The 23,311-nt window shown below is 29.8% G+C and overlaps 1 protein-coding gene across 2 annotated transcripts; it reads right to left on the bottom strand.

Annotated features, from left to right (window-relative positions):
- Positions 1-2,127: 2,127 nt before the first annotated feature.
- On the bottom strand, positions 2,128-15,074 carry LOC107488162 (DNA-directed RNA polymerase IV subunit 1). 2 transcript variants are annotated; one of them, XM_016108856.3, is made up of 16 exons: positions 14,828-15,074; positions 13,710-13,838; positions 13,175-13,295; positions 12,961-13,085; positions 11,485-11,538; positions 11,163-11,375; positions 10,355-10,510; positions 10,142-10,237; positions 7,786-10,058; positions 7,039-7,214; positions 6,367-6,626; positions 6,100-6,273; positions 5,855-5,992; positions 5,085-5,332; positions 4,214-4,325; positions 2,128-2,939 (listed from the first exon to the last, which is right to left on the bottom strand). In XM_016108856.3, the coding sequence occupies exons 2-16, from the start codon at positions 13,794-13,796 to the stop codon at positions 2,775-2,777; spliced, it is 4,398 nt and encodes a 1,465-aa protein (XP_015964342.1). In that variant the 5' UTR covers positions 13,797-13,838; positions 14,828-15,074; the 3' UTR covers positions 2,128-2,774. The 2 variants fall into 2 exon arrangements, with proteins under 2 accessions (XP_015964342.1, XP_015964343.1); XM_016108857.3 differs by having other exon boundaries at positions 7,039-7,211.
- Between the last annotated feature and the right edge of the window lie 8,237 nt (positions 15,075-23,311).

The raw sequence follows: 23,311 nt of genomic DNA, 5'->3' as shown, positions 1-23,311 counted from the left end.
GTTATACATATTAACAACGGTAAAATTTTTTATTTAATGTTAAAATAATATACATGGATATAAAAAAATTAATAATAAAATATAAACATATTTTAACAAAAATTTTGGTAAAATCATAATTTAATAATTAAAAAATTATTGAAGGATATCTTAGAAAAAAAATTAATTATTAATTTTTTTTAAAAAGTATTTTGATAAAAATATAATTTAATTAATAAAAAATAATTTATTAAAGAGTATTTTGGTAAGTAAAATTTAATGATAAAAAATAAAATTTTTGCTAAAGGATATTTTTATAAAAAATAATTTATTTTTTCTTGAAAAATGGATAAAGTTAACATTAATTAACACAAAAAATTTAAAAATAGAGGAGAGGTGAGTGTCATTTTAGTATCTCACCGGAGAAGGAAATGGTATTTTCTCAAAATTTTAATATATGAAAGCATTATTAGTCTTTGCGAGCAGTACTTCAACTTTCTATCTCTCTCTAAACTTTATCGAAAGATAGATTGGCGCATGGTTCCGACTTACGAGCCTGTTGCTAATTAGCTTGTTGGAGGTTCTAATTAACAATTAACACATCGCTAGATATCATCATTATTATAGTAGCTTGCATCTTAGTTGGACCTACTACATATGTGTAGCCAGCTCCTCCATGGGCAAGATGGTCCCCTTGCTAATTGCTAGAGAGAACAGTTTCTCCAGTCTACGAGCTTCAGTAGCTAATTACCCTTAGCTTGCATTTGCATACACATAGGAAAATTTTTAGGTGATCCAAAAACATGGGTGTTCCAGTAATTTTAGCTATTGATATCAATTATGGATGTATTTCATAATAACGATCAAATCGATAAAAGCACTAAAACACCAATGTTTTTTTGTCAGTGTGATAACCTTCCTATAATATAATATCATAATTACATAATTAAAGACAGCTAGCATAAGCACATGCATGTATCGTGCATACACACGTACACTAATTTTTTTTAACTACGTTAGTGACTACATACCTGATCATACATGAATGTCCAAGAAAGTCCAAGAATCGAAGTTGAGTGGTGGAATGCATGGATTCATGTTATTATTAAGAAAGAACGCAGTTACAGGGCAACTCTCCTTTGGCGGATCATATGCATGCTTTCATGCATGCATGTGTTGGAACGTACGTCATGTATCTGCCAAAGGTGAGGAGCCCCGCAATTGGTTTTCTTAGACCTTTATTTATCTCTCTCAAACCATATGTCTCTGACTATGGCTACCTATTTGTTGATTCTTGGCATATATATAGATAAAGTTGGCTCATTAAGTATTAGCATATGCTACAGCATATCCTGGTTCCTACTGCTTTCTCTGCATCTATCCTTGATCGAGACATGGAATATATATTGAAACAACACATAAAAAGGCTTCCAAATCTATCGTGTGTATTCTAATTCTAATATAAAAGGCCTGAGATATATGCTTTCTTTCTTTCTCTAACCTTTTTACTTTTCAGCACTTGTGAACACAATTCTGGCCTAGAGTATATCCTTGTCATATTCTTAGTTTTTGATGATCATCAGTGGTATGATATTTTTTTTTTCCAGTAATTCATGCTATGTCATATTCTTAGTTCTAACCATTTTTTTGTTTATATCTACAAAATAACTGAATATCTCATTCATTAACAAGTTCCCAAACTACTCTTTCATTTATACCCGATTATATAAACGAAAGATGATCCACATGTGTAGCAATGCTGCTGATTTATTTATCACTGCTGACAATATTTCTCAGATTCCAAGTATAGCTCGTCTCCCTGGTTTTATTTATCACTAAAGTCACAAACTAGTATATGAACATATATTAACATATGATGAGAAAAAATGAAGAATTTGAACAAATATAGCTTTTAACTTGCGTAATCTTTCATTAGTGTATTACATGATAAAACAAAAATTGCATTTAGAAACCATTCTCATTTAAAAAGATTAAAAAGTATAACGCAGCTTAATTGGAAGTGCAAGGTATGATAGATTAGCACTATGCAGCTAATTTATTACTAAATACTATATGCAGCTAATTTGTTTAAAGAAAGCATAAATTATTTTTGCAATAGAGGGAGATAATAGAGAGAGGAGGCACTCATTGAATTTGAAGGAAGCAGCCCAAAGAAGAATGTATCTAACTGCCAAAGTATATTAAGAATAAAAGTGGTCCGGGGCAAACCTTTTCAAGCTTCTCGTTGCTGCTTCCACTAGATCTTTCCTTGCCTTCCTGACGTTATAGGAGGCAAATAAAGTATTAGTAGAAGAAGCAAAAAGAAGCTAACGGTAAGGATCCCTCCATCTTTACCATAAAAAGGACTAGTTTGTTAGGTTATGATATTACAAAAACATATGGCCATTGGCTTTCAAACTTGGCTGCTGCACAAATATTACCCCTTTGATCTTGGTTTGCTGCGTAGCGCCTCTAACAAACGAGCTACATTTCAGTTAGCTACTAACTTCCTGATAGTATACAACAAAAATGAACGCTCCAAACTATTCGTCAGCTTTTTGCTGGAGCAAGGCCAATGACATAACTCTAAACTCACAAAAAACAACTGTGATTCTCTACCACTGATTTGGGACCTCCTCCTTCAAAATCAAAGGTAGAAAAACAACGTCGTATTTTGTACTTGTAGAGTTGTTGCACTATTATCACCCACCATGATCATCATCTCATTTTTAGTTTGTGGCTGTCACCTGATCAAGTGGCCAGTCACTTATTATTCTTGAACAAGCAGAGATAGCTTATTCATCTTTCTTCCATTTTTTCTTCTGGGTCTTTGCCTTATCTGGGGCAACAATCTCAAGAGCACCAAGAATGCATTTCCGGTATGAAAAATCCTCCACAGTCCCATCAGTTCGTTCTATGAAAAAGCAGCGTGTAGTCTTATGTTCAGGGTGCCATCCAACCTGTGAATGGCAACAGAAAAGGCATCAGCATCTTATGAGGAGAAAAAAGAGAAATTTGTAATATATTGTTTCACTAGAAAATATTTTAACTTTGGCAACAAAAGCAAAGTTAGCTCCAACATCTCTTAGTAAACAAGTGCGAAGTGTTGCACTACAACCATGAAATTTAGGTCGCTCAAACTTTCCCTTCATTCTAAAAACCTAAAATATTTGACAAATTGCGTTACTTTTCATTTTGCTTTGTTATAGTAAAATTTCAGAAAGGAAGGGGAAAAAATCTGAAATATTGGATAATCTTTCTGGTTGGAATTATAAGTTCAGGTGTGGAAGGTGCAAACAACAGAGAGGAGACTTTTAATTATATTTTCTCTATATAGATACGATACAAAATACAAATCACTGATCCCTATTTAAACCGGCATTAGTATTACACTCCTAATTTGGGTAAATAAGGAATCAAATAAGGAAATATAATGTTTTCTATAATAAGAATTTTATGAGATATTTTAGATATTCCAAGGGTTTGATATAAAGGATCAGGTAGTAAAGTTCATATATAATGGTATGTGCATACCAAAAATCAGTCACTATGTATTTATGTATAAATACATGTATATGTTGCTTAAATCATTTTCAATGTATATTTTGTACTTTAACACGTATTTTATAGGGTGGCTGATTTGGTGGCTGATTTTTTTAGCATAGTTGGATACTTTTACTTAAATAAAAATGAAATATCTCATCCTATATTGGGTAGATCCTGCAAATCGCTACAAATTTAGTAAAAAGAAGAAAGGGACCCTTTGGGAGGCCAGGTATAAGTGGATTAACCATTGCATGCTTGTTTACATGACCCTATTAAAGTCATCAAGGACCATAACCATAAAGTCAGTCAATCAAAACCAAAAATGACACTTTTCAAAGAAAAACATTTAACCCAAGCAGAGATAGTTTCCTTGACTTCTTCAGAGAACATATAGAATATTCCCCCTACTGTGAAATTGAAATGCCTTAATATAAGAGAATAATATCCACACACTAATAATAAAATATTTACCCTGTCAATCAATTAAACTTTACTAAAGCGTTAAATCATGAGAGGAGTTAATTAAAAGTGAATTCTGTTTTCTTTTTGGTACACTTAAATAGACCTGATTTGCAAGAGATTTTCCTGAATTTTTATGGCTAATATTTATAGTTTATACACATTAGCATAAAGAAAAAAAATGAATTTTGATCACAAAATCAGACCATCTTCACACAAGCTCGCATACCTTGATGTGCTGTGGTCCAGAGCCATACTTTTCATCTCTATGCGGATGAAAATGCAGAACCTTCAGCATGGTAAATAGGTCCTTCTCATTTAGTTGTTCATCAATTGAATACCTACACCAAAAACAGCCAACAGTTACTATTATTCTGCAAAACAGAGATCCCGAATCATGTTATGGGAAACTAAAGAAACAATGGTAGCAACAGCATCCAAAAGATATGCCTCGATTTTAGTAGCAATATTGAAAAATGCAACTGCTTTAAAAACTCTAGATGCGCAATGACTTTGTTACAGAATTTTAAGTTCTAACATTTGAAATTTAGTGAAACAGTAGGAACTTACTACGTAATTTATCCTTTATTTGAAAAGTCTAGTTTCCTTGAACACTAAGAAATAAATTCAAAACTAAACTCACTAAAAATCCAACGGTAGAAATTATTGTCTTCCCTTTCTCTAAATATTTCAAGAGTTGATAAGGATCTAAAATGGAATAGCCTTGAGAAGGACTGAGACCCAAGGCACAAAATCTCTTCCAAAGGATTTAATTGTGCAAATAATTTCATGACCATTGAGTTTTTAGTTCTTCCCCAACCAGCAAACTATCTCAAAAACACAAGCCAGAAGAAAACATAAATTAATGGTTATTATCTCAAAAAAAAAGCCCTATGGTTGAAGTACTGAACTGCAAGAAACACTACAGATCTACAGCTGGCGTAATAATAATACAACCCTCCAGTTTTTCTCTTCAACATAAGTATATAATGCACGATATATACACAAGTGTGAATGCCATTATATAGAATATCTGGCAGTTGATGCCATCAAAATACACATTATAATAGAGCATACAAAAGCTATATGTAGGCTCTTACTTGTTCAGTATGTTCCTTGATGCAGAAGTCAGTTTGTAAATATCGTTCACAGTCACAAAATTTCTAATAAGGCTTTTCAACTGTTTGTGCACTTTCAAGCCAAACCCACCATTTTTGGGCCGAACATTAGAACTCCATTTCTCAGCTGAATATTTGTAAGCAGTAGGGAGACTGCTCTTTTCAATCTGCTGGTCAAAGTTGGCCTTTAGCAGTTTATAAACATCTCCAGATTTAGCAAGCTCTTGTCCCTGATAAAAAGCAAGAATTATACCATTTTACATTACAAAGCTTTTGCATGTACAACTTACGAGGTTCAAGACAATTCCGTGACATAACCCTTGAGTTTTTACTTTACTTTCCTAGCCCAACCCCAGATAAAAATATCCTTGGCTCTGATGCACTCTTCATTAGTGCCAGAGAAATTATGATTGCAGTTATGAAAATGGTAGAAAAATGGAATAAAGTGAAGAAACCATAATATGCAAAAGGATGTGGCTACTCTTTTGCAAGGACTTCTGTAAAAAGTATAAGAGTATTAAAACGAAACCACTACCAGTACAAAGTTTTCCATAACTTAAATGCGTCGACACATTATTTTTGAAAGAAAAAAACAATACTTCTTTGGGAGTAAAAAGTTCTTGTACATTGAAATACTGAACAACTGCCTTGCAAATTGTGTTCTTTGAAAATAGAATTGTATTTGTAAACGGGAAAAAAAAAATAAAATTTAACAGCAAAATATTTAAACATAAGTAAACAGATAACATTACCTTCGGAGAATATATAATCTCAAATTGTCCGCTTGTCCCTAAGGGTGGACAGTTTCCCCATGCCAATGCGTCGAGGATGCCTTGCAGATCATCTTTGACTCCAGCCTTAGCAGATTTTATAAAGCAACTACCAGGGTTCTGTTTAATAAGATTCAAGAATTTCAACAAGATTTCTATAGGCCACCATAAACTGACCTTTGCTAAAAATAAAGTATGTGATTGGAATCATAAATGTGAAAACTGACAGAAAAGCATGCTTGTACAAAGGGAGATGAAACAGATGCATGTTGTCTCTGTCGTGCCATGCCCTTTCCATTTAACCCTACAAACTCTCCACTAACTGACAAGCTATCAGCAACAAGACGCAAATGCTTGTGAAGGACTGTCTTGCCAGTATCTGTTGTTGCAGATGCCAAATTCTACATTTGAAACCAGATGATAGAAAATTAATACACATTACCATGAATTTTGATGGAACCTTCAAAAAAGAAGAGAATTAAAAGTATAAACACCTGGAGAAAATATTTCCACCCTGCATCAATTCCATAGGCTGAGCAGAAATGATTTATGTTATCTGGGAGACTTCTTGTCCAATCAATCATATGCATTATCGGTAGACAATGATTTATAAGAACACCCCAGAATCTTCCACTGCTATTATCACTTGACATAGTAATCCTCAAGTAAAGTTCCCCGGAACAGCCACTTCTGAAATTTGCTGATTTCGGAAGACTATTCCACAGAATATCAACCTTCGTGATCTCCGGAAATCCTAAAGAGCATTTCAGGGATTCAAGAATATGTCTAAATTTGATAATATTTTACATGACAAGCAATACATACACATACATAAGAAGGATATCATCAAATCAGAGGGAAAAATATTTTGAACAAAATATTATATTGAATTCTTTTTATGAGAAAAAAGAAAAAGAAAAACCCCCCACCCCAAATTGAACATGCAAGTTTATACGAGTTTAAGGCAAACTTCAGTGGCCATGTGTATGCAGCAGAAATGTGCTTTGCAAGAATGTCCCAACCATATATCTGTTTATCAAAGAATTTTCCAAATGATGTTTACACAACAACAACAAGAAAACGGAAAAAAAGAGGGCAATTTCTAAATGCATTACTTGCAAATCACCAGATTAAACTAAATTTATGTAAATTAGATAACTGCCAACCTTTTACAGTAGTTCCAAGAAGGGAAGGTAGCATAAAGTCCCGAACATCATCAAGTGGTATGGAATTGTTTAAGTATTCAACAAGGGTGACAGTGATGCAATCATCACCCTCCATTCCCTTATCTGTAGAAGTAATTTTTCCTTCCTGAGACATGTATGCAGCTGAACACTTCCTGCTACATTCTTTGAGTCAACATGAATGGCAAAGCTCCAAGGAATAATAACAACGCAGGAAGAAATAGAAAGATAATATACATTGCTTAAAGTAAATCTTTTATGGAAGGAGAAATTTTTTTAGACAAAGGTTAAAAACATATATACTTGCCCTATGCTCAACTGTAATTTTTAAACTATCTCCTAATGTTAGTCTTCAACCACTTCTAAAGTTTCCAATATCTTCTTTTCCTTTTTGTTATTTAGAAACTTCTCCATCTTATATTGAACTTAAACTCAAGAAGAACCTCCATTGCACTAGAGACTAAGTTTAATGTGGTTTCCTTTGGAGTTCTATTACCATTTGCTCATCCCCTCCTAGGTACTTCCATAACATCTATCAGAAATCTTGAATTTTGTTTACAGGTTGTAGCAAATTATTATATTATTAGGGCTTGGATGAAAAGTAGCTGGGGAAATAAGCATAATCGTTGAGAGCAGACAGAACAATGCAAAGCATCAATATAGACATCACAGTAAATATTTTTTGATCTAACAACTACCATTTGAAGAGCCAGAAGAGAAGAAACTTACTTGAGTGATATTTCCATGCTGGCAAAACATACTTTGGATTCTTTCCTTAGAATCCCACATCTCTTCTTAAGAGAGTTAATGATAGAACACAATTTCAGGTTTCTTCTGCGAACAATTTCCTTGTCTAGATGAAAATGGCAAACCCAAGGGCTGTACTTTTCTTGGTTTCTAGACTGTGAAGTGAAAATTATCATGACAGTAGAAACAATATCTGAGAACATTATTCTTTCCAAATAATTCTTAACATCAAATGCTGCATACTCAAACCCATATCTCCGGTCACGAAATTTCGCAGACAAAAATAAAGAGACAGTCTGGTCACCACTTTTTTTCTTGGAACCACACTCCAGAACACTCTTTAAATTCAACAGAGGTGATGTTTCAAGAAGACTTATTGGTTGACCCAAAGCACTGTATGCAGCTTCAGAAATCGCACAAGCAGCAAGTGCTCCAACTGGTTCACCACCTATAGTAGTCTCTTGGGAGCAGCTACCCATAGGCGAATCCTCATCAGTATCATAATAAAACTGTACAATCTGATTACCATACAAATTCCTAACCGTTCCATCATATGCACCACAGATATCCCGCATGAAGAACATTAGTCTACGAGATAATGTTCCAGGAAGGTCTGCATTGTCACTGAAAGAGCTATCACGATTTGTGACCGAATGAACAAAACATTCAAGTGGATTCAACCCAGACAGGAACGATCCTTCAACCACAGCATATGGGATATAAGACTGAACAGATTTAGGAGTACTAGAAAACTTTTGAACAGAATCAATCCCCTTTTCACTATTCCAAGCAGCACATGAGAGTTGATGGGGAATTCTGAATGATAAACGTACCAAAGAATGTTGTAGGCCAAGGCACATGGAATGTTGCACTAGTTTCAGCAAATTACCCTTGCTTCCAGCCTTGATCATAGCAAGGAATGAATTGTCCTTCTCTCCATATCTGTCAGCTAGACCTTGAATATTACGAAAAACTTGTCTGAAAGCATCAACTGACTCTTGACTGAGAGCAGCTGATATTTGCCTTTCATAGTTCATACGAACCACATCAATCATAGTCTTTTCATTTCCTTTAACATTACCTGCCAGAAAATCACAACAGGAATCTACTAACAACTGTTTGAAGTTACACGAATGTTCTGCTTCTTGCAAGCCAAAGGAGATTTCCTCCATCATATTTTTCCGTGCATAGGAGTCAGAAGCAAGGTACAGGTCAGCAAGTGAAACTGTGAAACCTGTCATAGATAACCACTCACAAAGAACTTTCTGTGCAGCATACAAAAAGTCTAGAGTGTCCCCTTGACATTGTTCAACAAGACTCTGGAAGAGATTACAGTCAGAATCACGTAACCAACCAGAAGCCTCTGAAGAAGATAAAAGCTCGCCATTTCTGACAGAAACACCATTTGAAGGAAAAGAATAGTCAAGATTAGAAGGCAACAGCATGCTGAATAATTGCTTGCCAGTCCAAAATGAGGTATTACTTGAAGGAGCTTTAACAATAGCAGGTGGCGTTAAATTATGAGCGCAAAACATCTGAAGCTGCTGCATTTGGTAAACATTCAAAAGGACCCCATCTTCCATCAGCAAATGGGCAGCCGTCAAGCTATCCTGAGAGAGTGAAAGCAGATTTTTACCACTCTGCCCATTTATCAATTGCTTCTCCAAAGAAACTAGCTCACTTAGCTCAACTCTTGCAGCAACTGAATCTGGAATATACCCATGAAGACAATCACCGTCAAAATCCCCACGGAGTGGGGAACAACAAAGTGGGTTGATAGACACCGCGGAAGATATTGGTAGGACTTTAACCGAGAGAGCAATCATTGAGTGTTGATGTATGGAAGGTGGCCTATTTATCAATACTTTATCACCATCACCAAGTGGCCGATAAAACAAGTCTCCTATTTGAAGGTCTTCTTTTTTGTACAGGACAATAGGACTACCTTTTCTGCGGACCTTTATGTTTCCCTTCTCTATCATGCGTAATTCGCCACAATAAAGCAATTTTTCCAAATTATGCTTGTTCACATACTCAGAAACCTGCAAACTTTCAGCGATTTGACAAGGTATACCAATTTCACCAGGCTCAAGGTCTGGATCACCAACTACTACCGTACGGAATGAACTATCATTACGTTTTCCAAGAACCACATCTTTCATCCATCTCAAACCAGATGAATTGCACGCATTTTCAGCATTTTTCTTTTGCTGGATATCAGCAAAACTGTTTGCTGGTGTTTTATCAGGATGTAGCTGCATTTTAAAGTACAATCATAAGAAAGACAAAAAATCACAATCTGACAAAATGCCACAAAAGTAAAGGTTGAAAATTTTGCCTTAGAGATCCTCAGGCAATCCAAAACACGAGAAATTAACTCAGTAGCGGTACCCCGGAAATCAACCAATTTCTTACAAGCTCTGGTCCTGTTGTCCTGAAAACATTTAACCAGGCAAAGTGCCATATTAAAGACTAGAGCTCAACTGATTATATCTGAAAGTTCATAAATATATTAAAGAACACAATAAAGGAGAAAAAGAAATATACTTACAAAACTCAATCGATTTGCATTAGAAAATGCATGCATGACTTCTGTCACGCGATGACAGTTTGGCGTCACCGGGAAGCAATTAAGACCAAGTAACTCCGTTTGTGGAACAAATTTTTGAACAAAGTCTTGATCAACATCGCTCAGCAAACAAAGAACCTGAGATCAAAAGGGGAATACCAAATAACGATAATAATACAGCATCAGCAGAAAAGTATGACCTCATACTGAAAATGATGCAAGAAAATAAACTTGAAAGCTATATCAAATTCAGAGGTCTTGGAAAATTCCATCCCTCCAGAAACACACTAAAGAGCATTACTTGATACAGAAGAAAACATAATTAATATGAAAAAGTTATTAAAATGTGAGCACATCAAAGAACATCTCATGTTGCTGAACATCGCATCAATAATAAAAATCAAGTAAATAAAATCTGAATCCCAATATTAGAGCTGATGCATTTACCTTTTTGCAATCAAGCCCAATTTGAGATCACATATATAATTGCATGTATCATGTTCAATTGTCGCATTAATGTCCTTTGGATCTATCGTATTTGTATATGCCAAATAATGTGCTAAAATTTATAAGACACAAGTTTAAGCTTCGAAGAAGCATTTTCAATAGAGACAATAATAAACAGTTTATCTTTCAAAAATCGAAAATAGCCCCCATTCTTTAACATGATATAATATACAATTTCGGATCATACAGACGAAGATTACATATGAATATGGTTAACATTATGAGTATCCAAAGGAAAACGATACAAAATTAAATAACATACGTGAAAGTTGGGGAATGCTACCTGATAAGGGGATAAAGCCCTTCTGTTTGGTTTTATGCAACTTTCTTCTTGCTGAGGATCTGAGGGGATGAAATCCCAAAAATGTTCAGGTACTCTTCGTCCCAAATGTTTCTTTGAGTTTAAAGACCTCTCATTTATTTCAACAATAATCGCAGTTCTTCGGAAGAGATCATTGGACGAAACTCTGAATTTCATTTTTGGATAACTATTTCCCTGTTTGATGCATAAAAATTTATGAATAATACAAAACAAAAAGAAGAATAATGAAAGAAAACCAAAACCAAAATTGATTCTTGGAGAGGATGAAGCCACACTAACTTACAGAACAATATTTACAACCATTAGACCGTTTGGTTCCAAAGAGTAATTGAGCACCCTGTAAGAAGACACTTGAACTATCAATAGAGGCAGATAATAATGGAAAAAACAAATACAAATTCAATCCCATTCAAGCCAACCCCAACAACAACAAAGAAACATATATATATATATTGGAATAATTTCCTGGAACTTCTAGAAGCAAAGACCAATGAGAGTCTTGGAGGATGTCTAATTTTACTTAAGCATCCCGTGTAACTTAGAAGTGGGAAATGGTTTTGAAGGACTTCAAAAATCAAATAAGTTTCCATATTTTACAGGCATCCCATAATACATTATCTACTCTATGAATGCTTAATCAACTAATTATTAGATTAATTTTTAACCCATATTTGGATCTTCTTTGTTAATGAAATAGAAAGAAACAAGTATGGGTGGGACCAAAAAGGAAGGAAATAATAGTACAAGGGAATTTTTTTTATTAAAAAATAAAAAAACACTACCTTCCCTTGCTTGGAACATTAATAATCGCATAGTTTCTTTTTTTTGGATCAAAACATAATCCTATTTTCAAGAACAAAGAAAACATCAAAAAAGCAAAAGCTTCCAAATCCCTCAGCATAAATCATCCACTTCTCTCCAAATGTCAGTCATTCAACACAAGGCTTACATTCCAGCCAAATACAATTTGTTTTCTGAATCCCATATAAGTTTTACTCTTTTCCATTCCATCCCAATTTTGGGAGTAAAAGTTTAACAGACATAGGTTCTTGCAGCAGAATGGAAGGTAAATAGATTACCTTGAGTTATTTATCCTTCATATCTACTTTATAATTACTTCTTTTTCCCTTGTTCCTTTACCATTCAACTCAATAACTATCATCCAAACACATTGTTAAAAGGAGATTTTCCAAATTGAATTATTGATTGGAAGTATTTATGGCTTATTACAAATTAAATACTCAATTAATTAATAATGCTCCAAGAAGAGGCCAACAAGTGACCTTTTATTATACATTTGATTCCTGATCCCTCTATACATCCAACAAAGAAAATCGATAAAAAAAGGGGTGCATTGTGTTAACATAAAGATTGTACAAAGATAAAGATAAATAGAACACACAAAAGTCATGGGAAAATAGTTGTCTGCAAGAGAGAGCAGAATCAAGTAAACCAAAGTATCAAATATGATCCCTTGTAAATGATTAAAACAAATAAATGAACTAAATAAATTAAATTAGTTTAAAAAAAAAACCCGCAGACATGCACACACATGAACAGAAATCAATTTTCTTGCCCTTCATAGCACATGGAAGGTCGAATTAATAGGACACCAGATGTTAGATCCCCAAATTGAATATGGCCCTTTGACAATATGAAGCTCTTTACAACAAGAGTGCACTAAAACTAATTGGCAATCATAGTAAAAAAAAGTAAAATTAACTATAGTAATATTTGGCATAAGTAAAGCATAGCTGACCTTGCTCCGTAATTCTTCTCGAATAGATTTACAAGCAGGGCAGATTTTGTTCAAAAGTTGTGCAATCTCCGATAGGAAATAAGGATGGGGTATGGTAATGTTAAATTTAATTACCCCATAATGGCCTGAAATTAAGTATTAATCCTTCACTGTCTTTTCTAGTATATTTACAAATGATAATCCATAAATAAATTGTCCTGAAATACATCCTCACCTTCACAGAAATTTCTATCTTTAGAACCACAAGTGGTGCACTCATGAGTTGGGTTTGGAAGTCCCAAATCAGAACAGTTAACCTGCCCGGCTGCTTGTATTTCCAAAGTAGAGGCATTCTCCTGTAAAGGTGAAATTGATTAATATCCAATACATGGTTAATAAATTACAAGGTGAGAGAAGACATTCGAGATTGATAATCCAGTCTATAGATTAGGGATGTCTCATTTATAAGGCAAATAGAACAGATGCACCCAAACAAGGACGTTCTTATTTCCAACCATCCCTTGATCCTGTGTTTATGCATGGTAAGTGCATGCCATTATATATACTTTTACAATTATTACTATGTTGTTATAGATTTGGACCAATGCCATGGATATTCAATAAAGGAATAAACGTGGTGCTTAGGTTGAAATTTCCTCGGCATGTGTCTTTTAGTATTTGCTTGGAAATAATATGAGCCACCAGTAACACTGACTTAATACACCAAACAATTGAAAGCTAATGCAAATAAGATCAAGAATATACTTAACTATATCTTCCTCAGTTAAAAGGCCAAACTTTATTCCTGTTATGCGACCAGATGGCACCACTTGGTCATTGAAGAGATTATCATCCATGGAACTTGGTAACCTTGTGCAAAGCAGAAAATCTCAAGCAGCCTGTTCATTAGCAAGTATTAATAGATTGTAAAGAAATGAGATCAATAATAAATGAGTAAAAAATGCAGATCGATACATAGAGTAGTTATTATTTCACTGAAAGTGTACTAGTGTAGGTACCAATACCATGAAGAGCCCAGATTAGGCATTCCATAAAGAATATCAAACCAGCAAATTTCTTTTAATTAGCTGAAGCCAATAAACTAGTATTTTTTTTTGTGCGGTTTGACTTAGCCTTGTGTCCTATGGCTGATTTTGATGCTTAACCACAATGCACCCAAACAAGTTCATAGCATTTTTCATCAATTATTTAAAAAAAAAAACCAGCTCAATACACGTTCATATGCACCGCATACGTGAGAATAAAATATTCATAAAAAATGGGGAATTGAAATATTGATAGAATTGCTTTTTATAAATAGATTGTCATATTAGAAAGCATCCATGAAGGACACACCAAATTCCATTGAAGAGTTAAGACAGAAATTTTGAATGGTGTCTTGCCATATCCATAATCAATTAAGAGGAAATACTTTCTGCCAAAATAAAAACCAAAAAATAAAAAACTCCACCTAACATACAGTATCAAGAGTAATATATACTATAACCAATGCCAGAACATGTCATTCACATTGCAAAACGAGTCTGTTATAGCATAATTACAGAGTGACTCCACAATCCCGATTAACAAAGATTGCAGAGAGGGAAAGAAGAATGATTAGCATCAGAACCGAATGAAAGCATTAATAATGAGCAACGAGAGAAGTCACATTACGACAAACACAACGAAGACAGTATTCAAAAGCATGATCATGTAACATGCAGAACATGATCACGCGCACATTGCAAAACGGAAAACAGTTCTAACGGCCGCAACAGCTCGGAAAAAAAAAACGATTCAATGAGTTTCAATAAACAGGAAAAGCATTCAGATAATCAAAGTCCAAAGCCGATAAAGAGAAAACGAGCGAGAAAAAGGTTTTACTTACGGTAGAAAAACGTGAATGAATGCGAATATAGGGAAGGCGAGAGTGTGAGAGTGAGAACTGAGAAGTGCGTTGAAACCGTTGGGTGCGAGAATCGCGCGGAAGAAAAAGGGATTAGAGGACGAAACGCGTTTCGGCGTGTTAGTGAAGAAGAGAAGCGCCGGTAGCTTAAAGGGGAGTAAGTAAGTAAAAGTGAGTTCTCTACTTCTTCTCTGGGAAGCTAAAAAGGTCACTTCTTTTCAGCAATGTCTCTCTTTTTGGGCCTTGTATCTTTTAACCCTTACTTTTTCCTTTAAATTACGATTCTCTCCTTCTCTCACCAATCACCACAACTTACTTACCTCCTCTGCTGTGATTCTGTTTTTGTTTTGTTTTTCCATCCCCCTTGTTCAAACAGAATAATCAATAATCATGATATATATTCTCTTATATGATTTTTTTTTTTAAGAAAGAATCTTCTTAACGATTATTTTAAAAGGTAATTTTCAATGGTACAAGAATAACCAATTTAAAAAAAAAATAAGTTTTATAAAGAAACCTTCAAAACTTTAATGTTAAAAATTTAAAATCCTTATACAGTGCTTTGAAATAAAATTTCACATCACAATATAGGAATATAATGAGATAGAATATAAATTCGGAAAAACGCTTTCAAAAAAATTTCGGAAATAAGTACTTATTAGCAAATTTTTTGAAGTATTAGGAATATAATTAAAAAGATTATGAGTATTATTATTCACTGAAAAATATTTTGTATATTTATTAACCATATTTAATGTGCGTTTGAAGAATATTCATAATCGTTTATTATTTTATTTATTAGATTGATTATATTGATGAGTTATATATAAAGTCATAATTAAGTGGTTATATATGTTTAAATAACAAGGAATTAAATATGCTCTGAAAGTATATAAATATTTTTCTCAGTGGATATTTGTTTATAAAGGTTCGAAGAATTTGTTAAATAATTTAGAGTAAAATATATTTTTTATTCTTAATATTTAAAATTTTTTAAATATTTTTAACATTTAATTTTATTTAATTTTATCTCTAATATTTTATATTTGGGTCAAAAATATTCTTAAATGTTAACTATATCTAAAACGATATGGATAAAATCACTTAAATAGAAAAAAAAACACTTATCCTTTGAAAAATAACCGAGAATTCTAATACATTCTTCTATTTTCTAAATAAAAAAGGGTTTTTCATGTTTTAAAAAATGAAAAAATAAATTAACACTTTCAATTGTTATTCAAATACTTTTAGTTGAATTTATGTGAAATATAAATAAAAAAATATTAAAGACCATCAAAATATTTTTTATCATCACTTATTTATTAACTCAATTTTTTTAATTTAATAATTTAATAATATATTTTATCTCATATTTTAAAATATTAATAATTAACTAATAACTAAAAATAATAAATTTTAATAATCCTCTAACATTTTTTTAAAAACAAATCTTATTCTTAATTTACGGAAATGTTTTGTCCTCAACTTTATGATGAAAATAAAATCCAAAAAACCATTACTTCCTTCATTTTTTCCATTAACTATCTACTTCAATCAAAATTTTCTTATACATTAAAAAGAATAAATAATTAAGATAAAAAAAAATTCTCCTTCCCTTTTATCCCTCGTTCAGTGCACTACATCTACATGTATGTGCGTGCGAGCATGGTGTGAGAGACATGTTACACGTACAAATGTACTTTGAGGTTTGAGCAAAGTAGCAAACTGCAAAGAGAGCTTTTGCATATCTCCTGTGTCTACTCCTGCTTCATATAAATGCTTTAAATAATATTTTAGATTTTTTAAAAAATAATTAAAAAACAATTGATAATCAATTAATCGAACAATACACATTTATATGTCCAAAAATAAAATTTTAAAACAAATATATTTGACAGATGTTGTCTAATAAAATATTTTTAACCATCAAAAAAAAATATTTCTAAGTTTTAATTCTTTTTCATGTAATCTTTAATTCTTCGATTGTGTAATGGACCAACCAAACTAGCTAGTAGCTAGAACCATATAGATTTTGAGACTAAGGAATGTTGTAGGAACAATCACCTGAACAAACTTGGGTGTTAGATATTTAAAAAAGAAAATATGTTTGTTTAGACTTTAGAGTAAAATTTTTTTTTTAAAAAATCAATAAACACACTACAAATGTATTACAAATTTTTGAACTTTTAAACTTGTTAATAATTTTTTTCTATATTATATTTTTACATCTTAATAAGTATTTTAACAAAAAAATATATATTTAAAGTTAATGTTGGCTGATTATTAACTTTTTTTTAGATTTATCATAATACAGTACTTAATACCATGAAAGAAAACAAATAAGAATTAATATTTAATTTGGTTCCTGAATTTATACACAAATTTTAATTTAGTTTATAAAATTTTAATTGTCTTTTTTTAGTCTCCAAATTTTATAACTGTGACTCACATTAATTTCAAAACAATTTTCGACACAAAAATATTAATAAAGTATTGGCATGGACAACTAAATACCATACCAAAACTTATAAAACGACGCCATTTTGGTTTTGGAGCTCAAATAGTAAAAAAAACTACGTCAGATCACTTGCTTTAGAAAGAAAAGTTTCGATAAATACTGTTTATGAGATTTTTTTTTTTTTGCTATTTGAGTGTCAAAACAAAAACGACGTCATTTACATAATTCAACATGGTATCTAGCTATCCACGTAAGCTTTCTGTTAGTTTTTGTGCGCTGAAAATGATGCCAGGGACTAACACAGATCACATTCACAAAATTTAGAGATTAATAGAGGTAATTAAAATCTCAAAAACTAAATCGAAACTCGTGTGTAAATTTAGAGACCAAATTTAATATTATCTCAAACAGATAATATATACTTATATAGTTGTAGTTATATATTTATAGTCTTATACTCACTCTTTCTATTTTTGAACAATATAGAGATATATAATACATTTGTTATCTCATCTAATCAAATTATAATTAAAAGAATAACAAATATTACAATTCTAAAATCAAATAAATTTAATTTATATTTGATTATAAATTTTACAAATTAAACTCCAATATAACCAAATTCACAACATATGTATTTAGTTTGAAAAATAACACATGTACTATCTCTAATACACCCTATTATTTGAACATAATATATATTTATTGTATTTAATTATTTTTATTATTTTAACATAAAAATAAAATAAAATATATACCAAAAAATAATGCAAATGACACACTCTTTAATTATTTACTAATATATGTATCGTGTCTTGTACGAGATAATATACAAAAGGACTTTGCTAGATAAATAATTTTTTTGTAAACAATATTATAATGGATTTTAAAATTAGAATAATAAAATAAAAATACATTACACTTTTAAATTATTCATTTAAATTTTAATATTAAAATAATTATCTACACATCTAATAAAATAAATATTTAATATATTTATTATTTATATTATTTAATATTTTCATTGTCTATTTATTCTTTCTCTATACAAAAATATATAAAAGAAAAATTAATAAAAGCATTAATAACTATGGTATTACAAAAGAATATGCTAGATTGGATTAAATGGTGTAATACAACCAATTAAAAAAATTTGAGACAGAGAATTATGAGAAGGCCAGAAGAGATATGTTTCAGAATTTATATTGTGTACAAAGATGAAAAAGAATTTAATGAGAGAAAAGATTGGAGCAATGGGCAGCAGAAGACACCTGTTAACTACATACAGGTGTCCTAGGACCTTGAAGATACATGTTGTGATGTGCTGATTTTGCAGATTAGAAAATATTAATTGTGTGTTTGATTATACGCGTGAATTGTCATATTCTTTTGATATTTTTTTAAATACTTTTGCTTATTTTTACTACTGGTTGCTGTATTATATATAAGTGTTGTTTGTCTTTCATGGCAATTTCAAAGGAGATAAATAATAATTATTACAAATTTTTTCTCTCATCGGACTGAGTAACTTGGAACGATTGAAAAAAAAAATGAAAACATACATAATAATTTTTGTTATAAAAAAATTATAAAGTTGATTAAATTTAAAATTTTACTATCTTTAATATTAAAAATAATAAAAATAATGAGTCATAATTTTATTTGTTTTCAAAATATAATAATTACTCATTAAAAGTAATATATAATTTCTGATTAAATTAAAATATTTACACTAGAATTCTATATCCTAAAAAATTTGTCTTTAAATAACATATACTAGTAGTTAAATTTATAGATATTTTTTATGATCAGTCATTTTTACTTTTATGTTAAAATCAATTTAAAAAAGTACGTTCGAATATGAAATAAAATTTATTTTTAAATTATTTTTTTATTATCATAGCAAAAAAATATTATAAAAATAACTATTTTTTATTAAAATTTATTGTAAACGGTTTTATATTTTATTATCATCTTCATCCTTAGATTTACTGATTGTTATTAACATTTTTATTTTTTTAAATTTATCATAATACAGTATTTAGGGGATGGTAAACGGGCCGAAAACTCGTCAAATCAATCTGCATATATCCCGCAAAAAATGTAAGTTGGACTAAAAATTTAAAATTGTCAACCTTAAAAAGTTCGTCTAACTCGCACCGCCTAATCTATAGATTTTGGTGTGCCTCCTTGGCGGGCCAAACAATTTTTTTTGTTAGGGTCATCTTTTTACAATTTTTTTATAATATTATTGATTTACAAGAGGATGAAGTTAATAATTAAAGATGTTTTAAGTTATATTTTGAATTATATATATTTTATGTTTGGTTAATTATATACTTAAAGATGTTTAATTATATGTTTTGGACAATATTAATTTTATTATTTTGTTTCAAAAAACTTAATTTATGATTATGTTTGTTACATATTTATAATTATAAAGACTTTAATGTTTATAAATTTTGAAATTATAATTTTTTTATCTTTAGAAATTATAAATTTATAGAAATAATTGTGAAATTATATATATTATTTAATATTTAACGGTTTATAAAAAAAACTTAGCGAATTTAGCCCGCCAACTTGCTATTAAGGGAGACACAAAAGGAATCCAAGACTGCTTTACTAGGCTGGATGAAGCGAATATTTGACGAAACTGAACGATTTTTTCATTTGTCACCCCTACTTGTACTCAGTCTTTCTATTTTTGAATAATAAATCAGTATATGTATCCATCACTAAAATTTATTATCAATGTAAAATATATATTAAAATATAAATATATATTAAAAATAAATTAAATTATATATATTTATAGATAAATATATAATAATTAAATTTTTATAGTTGATTTTAATATATAATAATATCTTTTTGTATATATATACTCTCATCTATCGGCTATATGTGTATGTGAGAGAGATAATACATTTGATATCTCATCTAATCTAATTATAAAAAAAATAAGAACAAGGATTACAACGCTAAAATCAAATAAATTTAATTTATATTTGATTATAAATTTATTAACTTAAACTCCAATAAAACCAAATCCACAACATATGTATTTACTTTGAAAAATAACAGTTGAACTATCTTTAATATACCCTAAATTTGAACATAATATATATTTATTGTATTAATTATTTTTATTATTTTAACATAAAAATAAAATAAAATAAAATATATACTAAAAAAGTAATGCAAATGGCATGCTCTTTTATTATTTATTAATATATGTACCCGTGTTTTATACAGGATAAAACATAAAATATATAAAAAAATTTTATTTTTTAAATAAAAATATTAACCATTATAGTATCACAAAAAAAAATATGGTGGATTGAATTAAATAGTATAACAGAATCAATTTAAAAAAATTGAGACATAAAATTATGAACAAGAGAGATATGTTTCAGAATTTAGTAATTGCGTATAAAGATGAAATAGAATTTAAGGGAAGGAAAAAATTGGAGCAATGGACTACTGCGAAAGAAACGCGTCAACAGGCACTCTAAGATCATGAAGATACATATTGTGGTGTGCTGATTTTGCAGATTAGGAAATGTTGATTGTGTTTTTTATCACATATATGAGTTGTCATGCTTTTGCTTGTTTTGCTGATTGTTGTAATGTATAGTGTTGTTTGTCTTTGACGAGAATATAGAAAGGAATTGATATGTGTTTTAAATATCTGTGACATGAATAAATTAAGTATTATTTAAAAGATATTAGTTTATGTTTTTAAAATTTTTAATTTAATTTGATATATTTTTATTTTGTTTATTTAGCTATTAAATTAGGTTTTATATTTATGAATTTAGAATTTTTTTTGTTTTAACCTAATAAGAAGTTATAAATATTTCATAAATTATTGTAGTCATCTTATAAAGAAATTAGAGGAGTACCAAATTAAGTACTTTGTAGTTTCGTGATGAAACTATAATATGAACAAGTAAGGTTGAATGAATTTCTCTTTTGTTGATCGAAAAATTGGATAAAAGATTAAAGAATCATTTCGATTCAATTTTTAAATTATGGTATTTGACAAATTAAATTGAGAAGTCCTTTTCTTGTATATTGTATAAAAAATTAGATAAAAAATATAATAATTTTTTTCCATTCAATTTTAACTTATATTTTTATTTTCTATTTTTAATTTCAATTCATTTTTTTTATTTTAATTCTTCTACTCTTATTTATTATTTTTTTATGTATCAAGAATANTATTTATTTTTAAAATATAATAATTACTCACTAAAAGTAATATATAGCTTGTTATTAAATTAAAATATTTATATTAAATTTTTATATTTTTAAAATTTTATTTTTCAATAACATTAATAGTTAAATTTATAGACATTTTCTTATGGTTCACGAATAAAACTTTAAATATTCTTATTCTTATGTTAAAATCGATTTGAAAAAGTACATTCAAACATAAGATAAATTTTGTTCTTGAATCACCTTTTTTATTATCATAAAAAAAAATATTATAAAAACTATTTTTGTTAAAATCTATGGAAAATTATTTTATATTTTAGTATCATCTTCATTCTTAGAATCAAAGTAATATGACCAATATTATTACCGGTTAAAATTTATCGACATATTTGTATATTCTCGAGTTGAAGTAACTGTATTTGAATCTAGAAATAGTTTCATTTTTTTTTATTCTACAAGAAATTATTGGAATAGTGACCAATTTAGCAACCGATTTTGGTGATCCCTAAAATCTTGGTCGCTAATTTGAAAATAACGACAAACTTCGATCGCTAACTGTTAGTGATCGATTTTCAATCAATGCTACCAAACTAGTACCAAATCATATTGGTCACTAAATCGGTCGCTAATAAAATCGGTCACTAAGAAATCGGTCGCTAAATAGCGACCAACTTATCGATCGCTAAATCGGTTGCTAAATCGGCCGCTGATATCTGACAAAAAAAATCTTAAATCGGTCGCTAAATCGATCACTACTACTGATTTTCTAATTATAGATTTTTAGTAATTATTCATAATTTCTATATCGAAATATAGAAATTAAAAGAGACAAATTTCATAAATATTCATAATATCTATATCGAAATTAAAAGAGACAAAATTCATATATACATCAAATTTATGATTCACAGTCTAAATGTACATTGATGGTTAAAATAAAATAAATGAACAATATTTTGTCTTGACTATTAGAGTATAAGACAAAAAATTAATACAAATTAAAATAAAATTAATTAATTAATTTTAATTAAAATAAATAATTAATATAATTAATTAGTTATAGTTAATGTAGTTAAATAAAATATTAAACAATTTCATGCTTATTTTATTCAAACCAAATAAATAATTAGTTAATTAATTTAAATGAATTAAATTAAATAAATTAAAATATATTTTCAAAATCATATTGTATTAATTATGTTATTAATTAAAATTCTGATTTATATATATAAATATATAGCAAATATGTTTATTTGGTTTTGTTGCTTTCGGCTACATCCTGTGACCATTAATTTGTCTCTTGTTTTCGTTTTAGTGATGAATTGTTGACAGGAAATATCTTCTTGCTCCCCGAAATCCTGTTCCACTTTTTGTTGTCAATAAACGGAGTCATCTATTTGTTCAATCATGTGTAAATAAATAAATAGGTTCTTGATTTTTTCGACCTTCGAAAATTTAAAAATATATTTAAATTTTTGATTATTTTAAAATTTGGATGAATCGATTATTTTATTTATTTGAATTTGTTAGACCTAATAAAAAAAATTAAATGTGACTTTTGTTGTATTAATTTAGTCGATATACGAATGTATATATAAAAGAGTTTTTAAAATGGAACAAATTAGATCTAAGAATCGATATATCCAGATTTTGAGAAAGTAAAAAATTTAAATATATTTTTAAATTCTAAAAAATTTAAATATCTATGAACCAAAAAGTCAATGACCTATTTATCTTTTTTTTAAATTGTTAAATTAATTACTTATATTATACAAAATAATATA

Source organism: Arachis duranensis, chromosome 5 (assembly GCF_000817695.3).
Source record: "Arachis duranensis cultivar V14167 chromosome 5, aradu.V14167.gnm2.J7QH, whole genome shotgun sequence".
Lineage (NCBI taxonomy): Eukaryota > Viridiplantae > Streptophyta > Magnoliopsida > Fabales > Fabaceae > Arachis > Arachis duranensis.
The sequence above is the reverse complement of the archived record's forward strand: the minus strand, read 5'-3'. Positions and strand labels throughout refer to the sequence as shown.

What these genes read in the sequence shown, in the direction of transcription:
- LOC107488162 (XM_016108856.3), bottom strand. Translation starts at nt 13,796, where the DNA reads ATGGATGATAATCTCTTCAATGACCAAGTGGTGCCATCTGGTCGCATA. An exon ending in TTTTAACTGAGGAAGATATA is followed by an intron (nt 13,296 to 13,709) that starts GTTAAGTATATT and finishes TCACCTTTACAG; the next exon opens with GAGAATGCCTCTACTTTGGA. An exon ending in ATTGCCTGAGGATCTCTAAG is followed by an intron (nt 10,059 to 10,141) that starts GCAAAATTTTCA and finishes TTTAAAATGCAG; the next exon opens with CTACATCCTGATAAAACACC.